Source organism: Pempheris klunzingeri, chromosome 11 (genome assembly GCF_042242105.1).
Source record: "Pempheris klunzingeri isolate RE-2024b chromosome 11, fPemKlu1.hap1, whole genome shotgun sequence".
Lineage (NCBI taxonomy): Eukaryota > Metazoa > Chordata > Actinopteri > Acropomatiformes > Pempheridae > Pempheris > Pempheris klunzingeri.
The window spans coordinates 2,536,296-2,555,444 of record NC_092022.1 but is presented as its reverse complement, the minus strand read 5'-3'; the positions used below and the strand labels follow the sequence as shown (position 1 = coordinate 2,555,444).

General features: G+C 41.2%; 2 protein-coding genes across 2 annotated transcripts in view; both read left to right on the top strand.

Annotated features, from left to right (window-relative positions):
- LOC139209420 (glutathione synthetase-like) overlaps positions 1-13,100 on the top strand; it is a 180,306-nt gene extending 167,206 nt beyond the window's left edge. The window contains exon 14 of the mRNA XM_070839127.1: positions 13,090-13,100. The gene's annotated coding sequence lies outside the window, so the exon portion shown is untranslated. The remainder of the gene's footprint in view (positions 1-13,089) is intronic.
- LOC139209421 (serine/threonine-protein kinase SBK1) lies at positions 13,096-15,869 on the top strand. Its single transcript, XM_070839128.1, has 3 exons — positions 13,096-13,258; positions 13,954-14,156; positions 15,070-15,869. The coding sequence occupies exons 1-3, from the start codon at positions 13,096-13,098 to the stop codon at positions 15,739-15,741; spliced, it is 1,038 nt and encodes a 345-aa protein (XP_070695229.1). The 3' UTR covers positions 15,742-15,869.
- Positions 15,870-19,149: the final 3,280 nt, after the last annotated feature.

The following is a 19,149-nucleotide window of genomic DNA, read 5'->3' as shown; positions in this document are numbered from 1 at the left end:
ATTTCATCGAATGAGCTACATGTGAATGGAAAACTAAGATGATATAATACATTTTTTTTAACATATTCTTATGATTATAAGCACATGTGTTTTCCTTTGCCTTATTTCCCTCATGAATTCATTCTTTAAGTAATTTACTTTTTCTTTTTTAACACTGAAAGTTTCTTATTGTGCACTGATCTCACCGGACGCAGCTGTATAACAGAGAGCACATGGCGCTGATGTTGAAGCTCCATCAGCAGGTACAGAGCAGCTGTGTGAAGTCAGCACACCAGGAGACAAAACCTTTTGTCACTGCTGCTCGTAGTAAAATTTGAAAGCTGACACTTTTGTCTGTATCAATGTATCAAACAGATGTCATACTCTGTCTGTGTTTGTGTTGTAGCACAAAGCACAGTTTTAAACAAAGGGGGAATATGAATGTCTATAACATGCAAATATTAGTGAAGAACAGTAATAACAGATGTGTATTTTTTGGGCAGGATGAAGTGAGATCACCTTTCAGTATACCTTTCACCTTTCACTGTATCAAATCACTGATGGTGTCCAGCCCACCTTCATATAGGAACTCAACAATCAAAATTTGCTATTATATTCTCATGATTCATAATGATGCCAGTGTCTTGCAAATGAAATATATCACATTGAGTCAAATAGTGTGCAGAACACACCTCGTCTTATAACATACTTACATACATGACTCAACTGTGAGTTGTAGCAACAGGGACTTTAAAGAAAAAGGTGCTCAGAGGTGACGCCAGTGCTCAGATTGCATTCAGGCAAACTCTTGTTCCACAAGGTGAGATGTTAATGTGTGCAAGAACGAGGAGAATCCTGACTGAGGTGTCGCGTGAGCTGCCCAGTCCCTTTTCTCAGTGTTCGGCACATTAGACGGAGCCAGAATAGCACCGCCGACTTCTTGGCAAGGATTCTAGTAAATGTGGTGAGAGGTTTTTCTACGGTGCAGCTGCACGTCTTCTAAAAGGTGCATTCCTTTCTTATGAATATACAAACAGGCCTGCAGGTGTGTAGAGAGTGCGTTTCCCTCAGGAGTCACTAGATGGCAGCGTTTTTTACTTGCCTCTAAGGATCTAAAATTGATCAACAACATGTTTGAGTGATGGTGGCTTGGCTTTATTTGTGTTACGGCAGCATGAAGAGCGGGTTTTTCAGTGAGTGTGTGTTGTATAACTTCAGATATCATCAGTCGTCCAGCAGCATTCAACAAAGGAAGGAATCTCCCGCAGGAGAAAGACAAAGAACTCTAAAGCCGTCACCATAACATCGGTCACTTCGTTACCAGAGCTCATAAAGCAGCCGCCCTTTACCACAAATAGTCAGTGAATCTACTCAAACCTCTTTGACAATGTCCCTAAAGGTAGTTACAGTTCTTTTGGGGGTGGGAGCTGAAGGGTGCTTGTAAAGTAACACCGCAGCATCTTCTCATTGAACTGGGTGCTGATGGGTGAAAATGTCAGAGCTGAAGTTTTCAGACATGTGATCAGCCTGAGCTTCAGCATTTCAGTTTGACAGCGTTCTTATGTTTGGGTAGAGAAATCATAGAAAAGCAGGTTTTTGAGGGATGAAGAAGTTATTTATATATATATATATATACACTACTCACAAAGAGTTAAGGATATTCGGCTTTCAGGTGAAATTTCAGGATGAACCTAAAATGCATTCTAACCTTTCCAGGTGAACTTAATGTGACCTTCTCTAAACCTTTGAATGCACATGTCCAACTGTTCAGTGTCTCAGTACTTTCTGCACCAGCTGCTGTTCTCTAACAAGAAGCTTAACAGCAACATTCACAACAGGTTTGATCCATGAATCCACCAATACATTTCCTGCTTCAGTTAGAATTGGTATTTAAACAGTCCTCCTCATCCTGCTGTTCACATTCTGACATCATGAGACCAAGACGACACCTAACAGTTGATCAGCAGCACCTCAACACTGGAGGCTTCAAACAGGAAGTCCTCAGATGGAGGTGTTCACTGAGCTTAGAGGGTCACAGAGTGTCATCAGGAGGTTGGAACAGTGATACAGAGACTGGAAGAGTCACAGAAAGGAGAGGAGTGGACGTCCTTTGGCCACGTCCCAATTTATTGAGACACTGAAAATGTTTTGTTGTGGTATACCTACTACTGTTGGTAGATTTTCTTCAAATAAATTGTTTAAGATGAATAAAATTACCATTGCATGCTTCTACTTAAATGTCCTACTTTCATGATATAATATCACTGTAGCATTCACTTTTTCCATTTTCCATAAATTTCACCTGAAAGTCAAATATCCCTAACTTTTTGTGAGTAGTGTATATATAAAAAACTGACTAAACAATCTCAACTAAAGGTCTATTGGCTGGTGTGTTGTCATGGAAATAGAGACATTCAAACTGTCCATCATACAGCTAAAACTTAAACTCTGTCTGCTGATTAAGACCATGTGGTGCGGTTGAAAGCTCCAGAACAAGAGAGTAAGTGCACCTTGAGTTGAGAATATTTTGTTTTGGATTTTTCCAACAAGTTCCTACAAGTGCTTGTGTTAATTAATCATAAATCAGCTCTTCAGAGACAATCACAACTGTTTCAACCGTATAACACAGTCTCTATCAGCAGACAAGAGTTTATTCTGTTGTCACAAAATTAGAGATGATCAAACTTACCATCAACCGGGCTGGATTGAAAACTTTTCCCTCCGTCGCTGAAACTCCATGTGCTGCTCACGACGGTGTGATTGTGCTCAAACGCTTCAGTGTTCAGGGGTTTTGTCTTCAGGACCTAAAATGTCAGCACAAGAAAGTGGAAGATGTTTTACGGACAGTTGTGTTCTCGGACCAGAACGGTCTGGAGTGACCTCCATCTACTGATATAAACGGTGAATATGGTTAAAAGATCCAGAATGAGTAAGTGGATCTTGATTGTTTGAACTGTAAAGTTGTTTTTCTGTATTTTCTAAGCAACAGAATCAGATTTTCTCCTCCATGGGAGCTGATCGAAGACCTCTGCTATTGCCACTTTCCTCTGAGTATTGCCACACTCCTAGCAGCCAACTTCACAGAATATCAGAGCTATTTTTGGAGATCCACCACAACAGACAAGACATTACGCTACTATAACGGTAGTTGCTGACAAAACACAACACGGCGTATCCAGCAACTTGGATGACCTCCGGGGACATACAGCCACTGTGCTGTGTGGGGGATACGTTTCCAAAGCTCTGCTCGCCGCGAAATCTCTGAGGAATCCGTGTGCCACCCTGTTACCCCATGATAGGAATAACTGGACAGGCATAGCGGTGGCTCAGCCTCATGCCACGCAATTATCTCAATTAACACCAGCCACGGGGCCTGCTGTAGGCCCGAGAGAGCAGCATGGTGTGGGTGCTGTTTTGGATTCATCACATGGAAAAACGTCGGAGGGAGGAGGGAGAGGAGAGGAAAGAGGGAGAGTTCACATTGTAACGTGACTCCCTTGGTCATTGCTCCTCATGCCATTGTTTGATATTTGCCTTGGCAGGAACACGAGGCGTCATAAAACACGCATCCTGAACATAACTTTTATAGACCCACCAGGACCAGTCCACAAGTCCCCATATTGTTCTCCCTCCTCCAGCCACCTGTGCTGCCATCACAGCTCAGTTTGTCATTTGGTTTTTGGAGAGGATTTGCCTTAGAAATAAAAAAAAATAGAATAGACCTATAGCACCGTAGAGCCATTTAAGTTCCAAGAATTATTAACATGTTTAACAAGAGTAAAGCTGGATTTGTACCTCTGCATGAATACTGTAGGTTGTGGTGAACCACAGGCCCTCGGCTTACACTGTAGGCTACTGACTACACAGAAGGGTTTTGACGGCTATGGAGGCACCACACTGCGACTGTGTGCTTGTCTTGTGGGTTTTCTCACATGTTTCTCCTGCTGGCAGAGATTGATCAGAGTGAGTGCAACATGTAGAAGAAAGTCCATTTCAGCAACACGTATCTGATGAAACAATTCCACTGCAAACCTCCTCCTCACCTTGAGCCCGGCTCTCTGTTACAGTGAATAAAACAACAACCTCGTGACACAGTGCCATTTGGAGTAATGAAATAAGATGAACCTTCCACCATTGCTGGTATCACAAGTGAATAAAAGAATGTAAACACAGTGAGTGCCTGATACTATGATATTATGCCATTAACCTTGTGGTGAAAGCCTGCGCCATCCTAAGGGCCAAATTATAAAGCCAGCATCTACAGCCTTGTTAGCAGCTCTGTGAGGCAGAGCATTTCTCTGAGCTCAATTCTGAAATCCACCCCGTTAGCTTAGCATGTTTGCACGTTACAAATTAGCATTAAAACACAAAATACAGTTGAGGCCGATGAGAATATCATTAGTTTTGCAGGTATTTGGTCGTTAACATTGTCTTGATGATGGCACTAAATGAGAAGTCAGGGGAACCAAAGTACAAACATCAAACTGTCAGCTAACTCAGTGATATTTATATATTTGACAGGATGAATGAAAACTTTGATGTGCTGCTGATGCAAGATGAAAAGTCAGGGGAAGGATTCATCCTCCTGGGCAACAGAAACCTATTTAAGACATTTCATTGTAGTCGTCGACACATTACATCTCCTCACTCTGAGTGTACATGTTGTTATATATATATATATGTATATATTATTATTAGTAGTAGTGGTATTATTTGTATCATTATCATTATTATTATTATTATATAATACAGCTCCTCACTCTGAGTGTACACGTTGTTGTATATTATTATTATTAGTGGTATTATTATTATTATTATTATTATTATTATTAATATTATTTTTTAAGACTCTGGACTCACTTGGTGCAATAATTTACCTCTGTGTAATAATTTGTAATAATAGTTTTTAATACATCATTTTTTAAACATACTTTCTATATTTATATTTTTACTGTTGTGTTTGAAGTGTGTTCTTATTCTTTTGGAGCTGTGTGTAACAAAAAGCAATTATTAAAGGAATTCTGATTCTGATTCTGATTTCACTGAAAATGAACTCCGTCAGCCTTGTGGTTGGAGATGTTGAGATATTTCCACAGATGACTGAATATTTGGACCTGCTTGGAGGTGCTATAGATGAAACGTCAGGATCATCATCTTCTGGGGACCATGAATGCCTGTTTAAAAGTGATGAGCCATCCAACAAGAAAACACTGCCGTCCCTAAAGCTATGCTCGTAGCATGTCTAAAAATCAGCAGAATGTGCCTTTAGAAATCCACTTCAGTGTGGCTCCAGAATCACATCCCATCAACATGTAGACTGAAATCACAGCACCATTTAAATGTGTTATCTATACTCAGTGCCAGAGCTCTTAAAATCTTTAAGTACAGCCTTTGAGTTATGAGAGCACGTATATAAACTATCTGCAGCTGTTAATTCTGTCTCGCCGGCTTCTATATTTGGAAATGATTGAATGATCCAGATGTCAAACTACTTCCTCATTTCAGCCGTGTCCAGGACTATCCTAAATATCTGAGTGAATGGCCAAGGGACTTACCGACTCTCTATACATCATCGTGGAGAAGACAGGCCCCAAAGGTCCCGCAGGGAGTCAGGCACACATCAGGCAGAGCCCTTTATTCTGGGGGTTGCAGCAACGACAGGGTTTTTGTATTCTGTTATTCCTTATTAACTTATTATTTATTCTATTGGTAGGGCTGACTAATAATCATTGTTTTTAACATTTTAGGCTAAAACCTTAAAATTGCTAAAAAATATTGAAAGCTGAAATTTGTCAGGGCCCGAAATTAAGCCTTGAAAGTACTTGAAAGTCTTGAAAATACTTTAAAAAGATAAAAGGTAATACAGTTTTATTTACATGATACAGAGAAAAGCTATATATTTGATACTTACTTAGTAAATTGCTAATTCAGTGATTTGATTATTAAAAATGTATACATTTTTTTTTGACAATGAACTTATAGAATAACCAACCATAAGTGCAGCTCTGTTTGTTAGTAAAGAATACAAGAGGAAACTCTCAAAATCATCTAATTAACAGGAAAATAGAGCCCTGTGATATCTCCACTGGTACAACTCCATTAGGCAGAGAGCTCTAACCATGAGGTGGCATGTCAATCTGAAACCATATCTTAGCAGCCTGTCTTCACCCACTCTATCAACACTAGCGCTGCTGTAAACCCCATTCCTTCACTCTGTCCACTTACTAACCTTTCTATATTAAGGCCCACTGCTGCCCCCCCCTCACACACTCACACACACACACACACACACACACACACACACTTGTTTGACTATCAGAGTGCTGTACACACACATTTCATCAGAGGTATTCTGTAGTACATTACACATACGCTACTTAGTGATCTCTCATTACTGGTTATTATGACTCCAATGTAACTACACACTGGAATGTAACTACAGTAAGTAAGGCAGTGCATGTTGTTCTACAGCACGCAGGCCTATTAAAGAGATTTTCAGGGGGGGGGTGTGGAGGTTTTTTAAGTCTTTGTTTTGTTCTCCTGCACACTTTAGTGCAGCTGAATGTAGAGATGAGGACATTTTCTTCCTTTTTTAAAAAAATTCAATTCAATTCAATTCAATTTCAATTCAATTTATTTGTATAGCCCAATATCACAACAGAGTGTCTCACAGTGCTTTACAAAGTTCACTGAAATAAACAAGAAGTGTAAGCGAACAAACAATCTAATAAAGAGTCCAGCAAAAATGTTTTTGTCAACAAAACGACACTTATCTTGCATTTATATGACTGTAACACAGATATAATCATCAACATGTCCTCAGATTTTATGTATATGAAATAAAAAACTCTATAAATCACCAATCGGGGATCATCAATACATAATAGCAGTAGTAATAGTTATGAGAATGACCATTCTGGCGGATGCGATCATCGCAAAAATTTAGAAACATAAAAGCAGCAGCTGAAGAATGTGGCAGTGAATGTTAAAGCCCTATGTGTGCATGAGTGTGTGTGGATGCTGTGCATGCCTGGTGCACTTTTGTTTGTATGTGTGAGTGTGAGTGAGACAGGATGAACCATCTGTCTCCAAAGGGTTGGACTGTACAGATGCAGTTTCTCACGCCCAAGAACCCTATACCCCGAATCATTACTGGTGATTAATGAATCTTTTCTCCCACAGCAGGTGCTTACACCAAGCGCCTGGACGTGTCTGTGTTTTAATGTGTTCACCCTCTTAGAACCAGCCACATGACTGAAACATCATATACGAGCAATTTGTGCATGTAGAAAGAGTGAAGACACAACGTCACATTAATGGCCTGGAAAGTGTTCAGAGCAGCTGTCAGATATGGTCTGTGATAAGAGTTACACTTTCGGAAATTGTGACATGTTCATGCAATTTCACACAGGGCTGAATTTCTCAATCTTACCATTTAAGCCGTAAACTAAATGTCATACGCCGCCTGTCTAGTTGGCCATTTTTCAGACACCAGCTGTGTGAGATTTGCAGTCTGTAAGGAATTCACCTTTCAAAACACCATGCTGTCTATTCTACTCTATAGTTGGGGGGGGGGGGGGGACATTCAGATCCTCAAGTAAAAGTGACTTTCCTGTTTTAGTTTAGTCTCACAGCTATCACCACCACTGGTTCCAGCAGCAGCAGGCAGCTGTTTGCAGAGAAAAGGTTCCAGTAAACATACTGTGCACTACCATACCCACCGAGCAGTGGGCAAAGCCAGTGAGCACGGTGGCTCATTTAGCTATGAAAATGCCAGATATTTCACTCAAGAGCTGGTGGAGAGCAAAGCCAGAGCCAAAAAAAGAGAGAGAGATGGGAACGTGGTTCCAAATGAATGCTAACCTGCTGGATGGGAAGGTTAAATAACGCTAACGTGTCCCATCTTTACATGGTCGTGATATGTCAATGTTGTGTTTACAGTTTGTTGTGCTGCCCCCAAGTGGCTACAATATCAAATAATGTAGGTGGAATTAGTAAAAAGATGTCCTGTGACTCCACACCTAAAGTCATCATCTCTTCTTTTTTTTTTTAGCTTATTGTGTATTAAGCATCGAAATATTTAATCCTTTACTTCCAGCCTGCCATTACACATATATCACAGAGTGGAAAGGTGGAAAGTTTCCCTCTTTTCGGTCAATCTGAGCTTTTTTAACAGATGTGGGCTTGTCATGTTTTCACAGCTTACAGAGCCCGTTATGGGATGTTGAATACGATAAAGAGAACATGGTCAAACACTGGATAACATCTGGCTTCTATAATATCAGTCTTGTCTTTGGATATAATATTCTTGTTGAGATTTAAAGCAGGATGTAACTTATGCAAGTGTCCTGGAAACCACCGATTCTTATCGATGTCCACACACCTGTTAAGTTTCTGCAACGTGTTCTTTCTCACCGTTGATGGAGCTGAGCTGCGTCCCCTCGCTTCCAGGCTTTGACCTAAGCAAATTTTGTCACGTCCTGTACTTATCTCGGCTCTGGACACACACAGAGCTGAAACTGATATTGATCCTCTGGTCTGACTCTGTGTAAAATGGCTAACAAGACTAGTTTCCCAAATGTCAAAGTGGTCATGTAAGACCCCAAAACATTTCCACTGATTTCCTCAGAGAACTGTGGCCACACGGCACTTGAAGACATCATGACTTATTAATTAGGTACAGGGTCTGCTCAGCCATGTCAGCAGGAAACACATAATCTTCTGGAAACACTGGCCTCATCGCTGCCGATGAACTTTCCATGATATAGAGGCGGGAGCAGTCATCAGATGGAGTTAATAGTCCCTTTGGTTTGCTTTGGAATTGATATTCGTGGCTTAATTTTCACTGCATGTCAAAAACAGGAAAATTTTGAATGCCTCTCTGATATTAATCGTGGAAAATAACCGTACTCTCCTCACTGATATCCCTGAGCTGACAGCTGAAACTACACTGCATGGTGTATCTTCTTAAAATTGATCTCAAAATGTTTGCCAAAGGAACAGCGAGAACTCGGCCTGCAGAGAGCTGGTTTGTCTACACCGCTCTGTAATTCCATTCCTGTGAGATTATGAGGACAGCAGTGGTATCGTGATGGGACGGGAAGTTGGGATATGGACCCTGTCTGGCGCCTCAAAGACTACTCTGCACCATCCTGGGATGTAAAAGATCTCAAATATGACTTGACCCCATGTCTGTGGTGACAGCGTAACATGATGATCACAAACTTTAAAACACGCTCCGCGACATAACTTAAATCACTGATGTCAGCCTCACACAGCCTGACTGAGCACTTGGGAGGGTTGCTATGATGTCAGTGGACGGCCACAGAGCATAACAGGATGCTTTAGAATCCACGCAGTTAATAGATTTTAGATAGATATATATAGATAGATTCAGCGACAAACTTTGTCTCAAGTAGATTATAATGAGTTAATTTGCCTATCCACTTCACTTGCATCCAAAATCATCTCAGGTGTTTACCACTTATTTCCAACTAGCTTTTGGAAAAGCCAGCAGCCCTGGACTACAGTGACTGACACCTCATTAACCTACTACAGCCTCGCAGAGGCCAAAACACCAACGTATCCGTTTCTTTGTAGCGTTAGTCCTGCTCGTGTGGACACTCGGTACCCCCAGAATAACTACAAGGGGTCATAGTGTTGAGTGAGTCCACAGCAAATGAAACAGAGGCCAACACACACACACACACACACACACACTCACTCGCACACAGGTGGAGAACACAACACCCCATTAGACCCGTCCAAGTTGTGGGCGATGCACCAGGGGATTCGTTTGTATGAGTGCCCCAGCTTGAGTGCATTCATGGCACCCGGTTCACAGCCGTGAAGGCAAGACTCCCACTTTGTTAAATCCCCCCCCCCCTGGAAAGTGGAAAGTTGTAACCAACATGCATGGATCGCACTTTCATGTCCACATTTAGTTAATTAGTTCTGGAGAGAGTGTAGATCATTCATTTTGTGTTGCAAGGAAGGAGGTTGGCAAGAAAATGAAACAGCATGATACAATTTAAAGACAGATATTGTTAAATTGGGAATCTTCGCTGCCCCAGCATGCTCTCACAACAAGCCTGTTTGGTTCCTTTGAGCATTTTCTCCTTTATTTAAATTAGGACACCAAGTACTGCAGAAGAAAAGCTCTAACAGCTCTGTAATGCCAATGTTTAATATTATTAATGTTATCCATCTTAATTTACGTAAGAATGCTATTTTTTTTGCTAACTAGCACTAAACACAAAGTACAGGTGATGGTAATGTCATTGGTTTTTCAGGTTAATATAGCAAGTAGAAGAAAAGTCAGTGCCAGAGGATCACTGAATTCATAGAGATTCATCCTTGTGAACGCCACATTCAAATGCAAAATATGTGCCAGATTTTATTGGAATCCATCAAATTGCTGTTGAAATGTTTCGTTTTGCCATCTAAGAAAAAAATCTGCGCCCACACACAGAAAACTCTTTGGCTTAAACTAGGGAGAAGGTTTTCCCAATACTGACAGTTGAACCACAATGTGTCAGGAGCCTTGCAAGATGTGTGTGTTCATCTGTGTTTGTCATTTTGTCTGAGTGAAATGTGTAATCTAATCAGAGCATCAGACCCATGTGACGTACCGTTTATTTACTGAGACCTCTCAGCTGGTTTTGTGAAGTGGTAACGAATCCCCGTTAAAGGCTCAGCGGTGGGGCAAGAATTCAGATCATGTGCTGTAAGTGTTTAATGCCTGATGCCTACTCATGTGGGGACTCCTGACTCCTTGATTTTGATTTCTTGAATCGTTGGGTCTCTCTATTGATTAAAGAGTTTGGTCTAGAGCTGCTCCGTCTTGAGATAACACTTGTTGTGATTGAGTGCTGTGTAAAGATTGACTGATTGACAACCACACAGTAATAATACTCAATAGAGAAGCCAAATTCTTAACAGTTCTGTTGTGACTATTGTAATGTAGTAAACTTGTTTAAGTATTGTCAGCAAAACATATCAAAAATAAACATTTAATTTTGGATATCTCTTCAAATATATAATCCATTTATATCATCATATATTTTGTATGTAACACCTAAAGCTGTCAAGTAAACAATAAAGTACCATACAAAATGTGCCTTACATTTCTCCACTGAAGTCTTTATGAAGCTTGGCTGACAGCCGTGCTAATTTCATATAACGCAGCTGCATGCAGCAGCATTAATGTAAAGTACTGAGATCACTGGGAAGAGGTTGAGGGGCACAGAGGCACTTCTGAGTTTATAGTTTGTGCACATGTACATATTAGTAGAGACAGATGACAGACAGCGACAGATCTGTCAAGAGTCTCTACCAAATATGTGAACGAGAGACAGTTGTTATATGTGTCTTTGCAAATGCATATGCATGTTACATATACTTACAATACATACACACGTGTGTGTAGCTGATTATGCTGTATGTAGGCCTGTGTGTGTGTATCTGTGTGTGTGTGTGTATGTGTGCCCTTTGCAGAGGCAGTTTGTAATCAGCTGTTAAAGTGGGCTCTGTCCTCATCGCAGCACTTGAGAGCAGAGCTGCGTGCTGGGCGGTGAAAAGCTTTAAGGTTCACTCTGCACACTGATCCATGCAGCGGCAGCGAAGGTGGAGGACAGACAGGACAGACAGAACAGACAGGACAGACAGGACAGACAGGACAGACATTCAGCATGCAATTCTACGGCTTACTGATTAGCTGTATTACTTCAGCTGTAAGCATGGTGGTGTGAGTGCGTGGGAGACATTTCACGTGTTTGGTTTGCCTGTTTTTAGACTCCAGTAACTGTATTGGAAGCCAACTGAAAAAAAGGTAAGAGCTCAAATTGATCAGTAGCTAATAACAATTAATATCAAGTGATATTTAATTTAGCTGATTGTTTGTTGCTACTACTGTTACTGCTATTGATAGATAATTGTAATGGCAGAAGAACAAAATATTTCTGAGACATAACAATTACTGACGACACCCAAATATTCATTCATCTTTTTGTCTACATCTCATCCACACTTTGCTCTTATTATCACTCAAGAATTGAAGGATTCAAAATTTCATTTGTCTAATAAACTAGAAATATGTGAATTTAAATGCAGTGTTGTAAAATGACTAGTGAAGATTAGAGGAATAAATATAAAGGATAAATGTTTAAGATAAAAGTATATATATGTCACAACTGCTAAAAAAAACTAGCAGAGGACCATGTGCAGAACAAGTTTGAGGACATACGGGGGTCAAGGTTCAACACCCTAAAGGGCCTAATAATAATGAAATAATAAATATTCACAATGCTTCTGTATATGCAGGTAATAAAGATGGTTATAGTTTACTATGTTGATGCTTCCTCTCATCCTTGGTCGTCAGCAGAATCAAACCAGGGTCACTGCTGTTAGATGGTACATTTCACCCGCTGTGATTTCAGAGCAGCATAATGTAAAAAGTTTGTCACCAGATCTTTTATTTGATAAAACATAAATTTGCAGAATATGTAAGGCATGAGTGAAAAATTAAATAAAACTCTCTATAAGTTGTTTGTCTGTGAAGTTTACAAAGCTGTGCGTATAGAATATATGACCAGGTTAACTAGACCAGGGCCAGAGCGTGTTCATTAAAAACTTATGATGACACATGATTAGTACTGATTTTTATGCCTTTTTTTCCTTCAAATCAGTGGCTGGAATAAGCAAAATTATAATATTCTGTAAAATTCCTGTGTAATTGGATATATTGAAAATAACATGCTGTTTCTGCATTTATTAAAAAGTAAGGATAGATACACTAAATTCAGGTTATTATTGAGGTTGGGTCGTGCTCAAACAGAACTAGTTTGTATGATGTGTGTGTTGAAAGTTAAAAGTTTTTAGTTATTCATCCACACTGGCAGAATGGAAAGCTGACTGTTACTGACAGATGGAGTATGGGATATTGTTTGTTTGAATATGGAAACTGATCACTGAAAACTAGTGATTTGTCCTATTAGATATAGAAGATGCTGTTTTCCGTGGTGCAGTATATCCCAGATCAGTCAGCCTAACAGCTGTGTGTGCTCAGACCCCTCAGATTAGTGAAGTACCTGCGTTGTCCTGCCTGTGTAGGTGAAGATGATTGAGCTGGGCCTTGCTGACGGCAGCCTGATCGACGAGCTGATGGAGCTGACGGCACAGAGCCTCAGCAACCTGGAGATCCAGGAACACTTCAACATCATCAAGGAGATTGGCCGGGGGAAGTACGGCAAGGTGCTGCTGGTCACGCACCGCTTCAGGGGTACGACTGCACTCCCGTTTCTGCTAATAAATTACTATTTGCCCGTTTTCCTCATTAAAAAGAAAGTAAGGAGACGATGTGTTTAGTGGCTCCAGTATTAGTAACAGTGTGTTGCCTGGGGTAAAAACAAAAGCAAATTGGTGTCTAAAAAAATAGCTGATGACCACTTTGTTTTAGCCATTTAAAGAGTTGGCAGAAGCTGAACAGGTGAAGGTTTAATTAAACCTAATTTCTGTAACTGTAAGCCAATTTACAAAAACATTTTTGTAATTATACGCTTTTTGGAACTGGGAATTCCTGTCTCCAAATTCGCTGCACAGACAACTTTGACAAGTGGAAATGAATTAAGAACTAAGGAGAGCGAAGGAAAGACCTTTACAGAGCAACCACAGTGAACAGAATTAATACTTATTGATAAAGACATGGAGAACTTTGGACCTGAGGCGTCCCTGAGAGGAAAAGTGAAAGTCAGCGTAGACAAAGGAGAGAGCAGCATGCAGAGCATACGATGGCTCGAGACTCAAAGCCGGGAGAAGTTTAAGCTTGGAGAAAAGCAATGCTACAGTATAGTAGATAATCATTACAGCGATATCACTGATGTGGTCATAAATATTGGTAATTCTTCATTCTTTGGTGAGACAAAGAAGACATGCATGATCCAGGATAATAATAGCCAAAGTATGGATGATCTGCAGGGACTCCCATGGCCTTGAAAGTGATGCCCAAAGCCTCGACTAAGCTGCAGGGCTTTCTGCGAGAGTACTGCATCTCCTTACACCTGTCCTGCCACCCCTGCATCGTGGGCCTCTTTGGCATTGCCTTCCAGTCTAATGAGCACTACTGCTTTGCCCAGGAGCTCGTCATTGGAAGGGACCTGTTCGCTGTCATCCAGCCAAAGGTGAGCCAAACAAGCAGAACAAGACTAAGGGAACAAGACTACAGTGAGATGGATGCTCATGTCAGCATGCTGACACAATGAGATCATATTTAACATGTTCACCATTTTAGTTTAGTGTGTATTTCATTTGTTGATCACACATGTTGGGCATAAAATCTTACTCTGCAAAGTAGTCAGTAACAGACTGTCAAATAAATGTTGTGGAATAGCAAGTACAATGTCCTCTGAAACAGACTGACTCCCTTCTAGTGTTGTACATGTACACAGTAAAATTAAAATATTCAAATTAAGTCTATGTACCACATAACTGTAATACACAGTATTTCAGTGAATGTACTCCTGCTTTAGTATTTCTTCCCTTCTCTTAGCCATCACAAACTGCTCTCAAGTAAATTATAAACAAAATGTTGTGCCAATACAACCCGTAGATGCCAAATTATTTCACTGAACAAGTGGAAATTTAACCTGATGATGGCACGAGATGAAAGTTCAGGAGACCACCAGTGTCAGTGGGATTCATCCTCTGGGCACCTGGAATATCTGTGCCTAAGATAATGACAATCCATCCAATAGATGCTGAGTTTTCATTGGCAAATAAAAATTTTGACGCTATAGGAAAAGTCAGAGGATCAACCAAGTCAGTCAGATACATCCGCTGGGGAATATGAACTAACGGACCATAACATTAAAATTGCTATCCTTAGACCCATGGGAAATTCTTTAGAGTGTCCAGACCTCACTGATCTTACAAACTAAGAAAGCTTTGAAAGTCTGGAGGGTGGACAATTGGATTCAGTGCATCTTTCTTTATGCTGTTCTTTGAGATGAGTGTTATATGTCATCATTAATTTATTCTGGCGCCTTTGCAAATGCTACATATATCTCTCTCCCTTCCTTTGTCCGATCGCTCCAGGTGGGTATCCCGGAAACGTCTGTAAAACGTTGTGTCCTCCAGATCGCCAGTGCTTTGGAGTTCATCCACAGCCATGGCCTGGTCCACCGTGATGTCAAGCCTGAAAACATCCTGCTGTTGGACAATCACTGCTGCCAGGTCAAGCTGGCAGACTTCGGCCTGGCCCAGAAGAGAGGCACTCTGATACGCTTCATCACAGGGACCCTGCCTTACATGGCCCCGGAGCTTTGCACCGTGGCCCTGCAGGAGGGCCAGAAAGAAGTGACCGCCCCTCCGCTCAGCGTGGAGCCGAGCCTGGACACCTGGGCCTTCGGGGTGGTGATCTTCTGCATCCTCACGGGCTACTTCCCCTGGGAGTGCTGCATGGACTCAGACGACTTCTACCAGGAGTTTGCAGACTGGTGCAAGATGGAGGAGAGACCTGACCAGGAGGAGGACGTTCCTCCTTTGTGGAAAAGGTTCACTCCAGAGGCCATGGAGATGTTCAGTAAGCTCCTTGCTCTGGATGCAGGAAAGAGGTGTACAGTGGGGGAAGTGAGCGCGTATGTGGAGAAGGACTGGCTTAGGAAGGTGCATGGGATTGGAGAGCAGATAGCAGCAGACAACAAAAAAGTCAGTGCCTCCGGGAGTAATCCTGGGCATGGCAAGGTGGAGGAGCAGCCTAATACTTAGTGAAGGACTTCTATAAGCCATGGCAGCATGTAAACACACTATCTTTAAATCATGGGTGCCTGGTATCAGGCATGTGATTTGCAGTGATGAAAAACTACTGTATGCTGTTTACATTACGTAGATGGGTGACACAGTAATCTGAGGTTTGTGTCGTAGACTCAATTTAAAAGACCATTTCAAAGCAATATAAGAGTCCACAGAGTTCCTGTGGAAGAAATATTCACTGAAGTGAAATTTTACTTATGTAAAAGTCCATAAATATTGTAAGCAAAATGCGTATTTAAAGTATTAAAAGTCAAACTATTTATTATACATTACAGTGTTGGATTATTACTGATTAAGTGCACATAGGGTTTTTCATACTTCATACTTGCACCATTAAAGTACAATCACCTAATCTGTCTTTTAGAGACCCGTGTGCCAAAATGCACCTTTAAGACTTAATGTGATTTCACACTGCGCTCTGCTGGGACCATTTCGTACTCCACTGTGGGAGCACTGGTTGGTCTCTGGGTCATGGGTCTGTAAGGAAGGAGGGGGGCAACAGAGGTCCATAAACTATTGAGGCCCCCTAACAGGTCAATGCAGCAATGTTGTGTTTCTAATGCTGTTTTATAGACAATCATGTCTTACATGTAAAAACTGAAAATCTGCAAATAAACCGCAGCTGTCAGATAAATGTAATCTGAGATATATTTGAGTAGAAGTAGAAAGCCGCATTAAGATTCTCAAATAGTGTGCAAGTATCTCAACTCGAGTTTTCTCTCCACGAGGAGCACCGCTCAGCCTGACGGAGGTTAAACGCTCTCTGTGGCCCTGGAGCTTTCCAACGTCTGAAAACTAACATGTGTTTGGGGATATTTGCAATTGGGCTTTAAAAGTTTCATTTTTAGTTTCGGGGGTCTTTTAAGGATGCATTAAGGGAATGTTGTAATGAGTGACCATGTATTCACTTGTGTCAGATTTGCTTTGTTTATTAAAGTTTTTCTCCGGTATAAAGTCCCGCTTAAGTCTGTGTTATTTGGATTTTAGATCCAGCTTCTTCTCTGTTCTGAGTACATGGAAGAAAAAGCTTAAAAAGGTTGAAGCACAAGAATGTTATGCAGCACACAATTTCTTTAATTTTACTATACTGAATAGTACAAAAGCATGACATTGAAGGGTTGCATTGTAAAAAGCTCAGTTTTACATGATTGTGTTGCTGTCTGGCATGTGTTTTCAGAGATCTCTGTAATCTGCATGCACCAGGCAGCACATTGTTTACTGCCTAACGTCATCTGCTACATCTTCCGCTCGGGATGCAACCGTTGTGTCAGCTTATTACATCAGGATTCGAGTAATATCAGTGCAGTGTTCTCTCTAGGTTTCCTCCCTGTTGCTGCACAAACTCATAAATATTATGTTGTGCTTTAACAGTGGATTGTTGAGAGTACACTGATATATTTTGCTACAACACAATTCCAGTCTGACTGATATCGATGCAGGATGCACGCGTATTAATTAAACACTGATCAACTTTATGCAAATGGTGTTAAGCAATTTATGAACTGTCCAAGACTAACCTTTGGTCATTTTGTTATGGTATATTGTAACATTTCTTTTGCACGGTGTACTCAGGTGATGACAGCCCTCAGCGAGTGCCCAACACAGTTCACGTGATTGTTGTGTCACTGTTCATAACGCCGTCAGGCTGTGAGAGCCTGCAGATAGAAAATAAAGATGAAAATCATGCATCCATCCCTGGAGTCTTGCTCCTTTCACCCACTCTCTTGGGTGGATATCATGTTACCCTCTTTGAAGTTAGATCCATGACATATGTCAGATCTCTGCCTCACTCGCTTTTTAACCCCCCCTCTCACGCGCTTCACTGACCTTATTCAGCCCCCCTTACATTGAATAATCTCTTGGCTATCTGCTACAGCTGGCTCCGCACTGATGGATGTCCAGCTTTTGTTTTGGTATACGGACGCCACAGGTGCTCTCAAGATGGGACATGCCAGCCTCCCACCCAGGAGGGACCAGACCCAACCTTGGCGCGGAGCCTGAACTCGCCCAGCCCCTTCATGCTTTACAGCATATTTAGGGCATCACACTAACCAGGGTCATCTTTCAGCTTTCACCAATGGGCCAAACTGTGCATCCACGCCTGTCAAACTCTAATACAGCTGCAAAGCCTGCACTGGTATTTGACTCACCAACTATCCGTGCTGGCGTTCACACACATAACAGACAGTGTTTAAAATAATGTTTTGCATGCCTTTTAAGTGTAACAAGGCATTACCGCCAGTGTATTGTTCTTGTGGACTTAAAAACTCTTGGAAATGAACTTGAAAATACTTTTAAAGTATCTTTTATTTCTTTGTTTGTTTTGCATGTAAGAGAGAAATGGTGCTTTCCTGCTAAATCTAACGGCACACACTCTTAATGGTAGACTGATCAGATAAGCAATTTGTAGGAAACTGCATCTGCACTAGAATCAAGTCATTGCATGATTTCCTTTGCCTGCCAAATGAGATGAAAGGAACTTTATCTCATCTACATGTTTCTGATACTTGCACATTTTGACAGCTCATCAGTGAAGCATCATGTACTGCGACGGACGGACACACACGTCCTGGAAACGGACCATTTCTGACCCTTTTGGTGCTTTAGGGTCAGTGATTCTTAGCAGAGCTGCTTTTAAAGCTACCAGTGGATACCTGAGAAGATTGTGGCTCTGAAGATGCAGAAAGTATGATATGAATAATTTACTAATGCTACTAATGCTTCAAAGGTTTTGTATTCAGTTTACTTCTGCTTAGTCTCTTGTCATCACAATGTGTACTACAGTTTGTCCTACATCATACAGTTTGAAGTTAAGTTTGAAGTAATGGTTAACTAATGAATGAAATGCAGGAAAATGTGTTTAAATGTAGACTGTTTAAAAATATTACAAACCAATTTTCCCTCTCTTTGGCTTTCCTCCAGCTCATGGCACCACCCAGATCACCTACGCCAAAACACTGCCCTGCTTCTGGATATTTATTTGGTAATAATCCCTCACTGAACTGGGAGATTTTCACATACAAAGCTGTCTGTCTGGAGGTAACGACAGATCGTCAGTATGATTTGTTACTGTTGTGTGTGTGGAGCACATGTTGAAATAAAATACCAGCCGTATATTAAGAAGTCATGTGTTTCAAGTTTGGATTACATCAGGCAGCCTGTAGCGTCCTCACACACACACACACACACACACACACACACACACACACACACACACACACACACACACACACACAAAGCCGGGGACAAGATATCAAGGCTTTCTGGATGACACAATACACACAGGAGCACTATTAATAATACCACTCTGTTTGTTATGGAAAATCACCACAACTGACGCCTTTCTCCCGGCCGATGGCTCAT

What these genes read in the sequence shown, in the direction of transcription:
- LOC139209421 (XM_070839128.1), top strand. Translation starts at nt 13,096, where the DNA reads ATGATTGAGCTGGGCCTTGCTGACGGCAGCCTGATCGACGAGCTGATG. An exon ending in GGTCACGCACCGCTTCAGGG is followed by an intron (nt 13,259 to 13,953) that starts GTACGACTGCAC and finishes GATGATCTGCAG; the next exon opens with GGACTCCCATGGCCTTGAAA. An exon ending in TCGCTGTCATCCAGCCAAAG is followed by an intron (nt 14,157 to 15,069) that starts GTGAGCCAAACA and finishes CGATCGCTCCAG; the next exon opens with GTGGGTATCCCGGAAACGTC.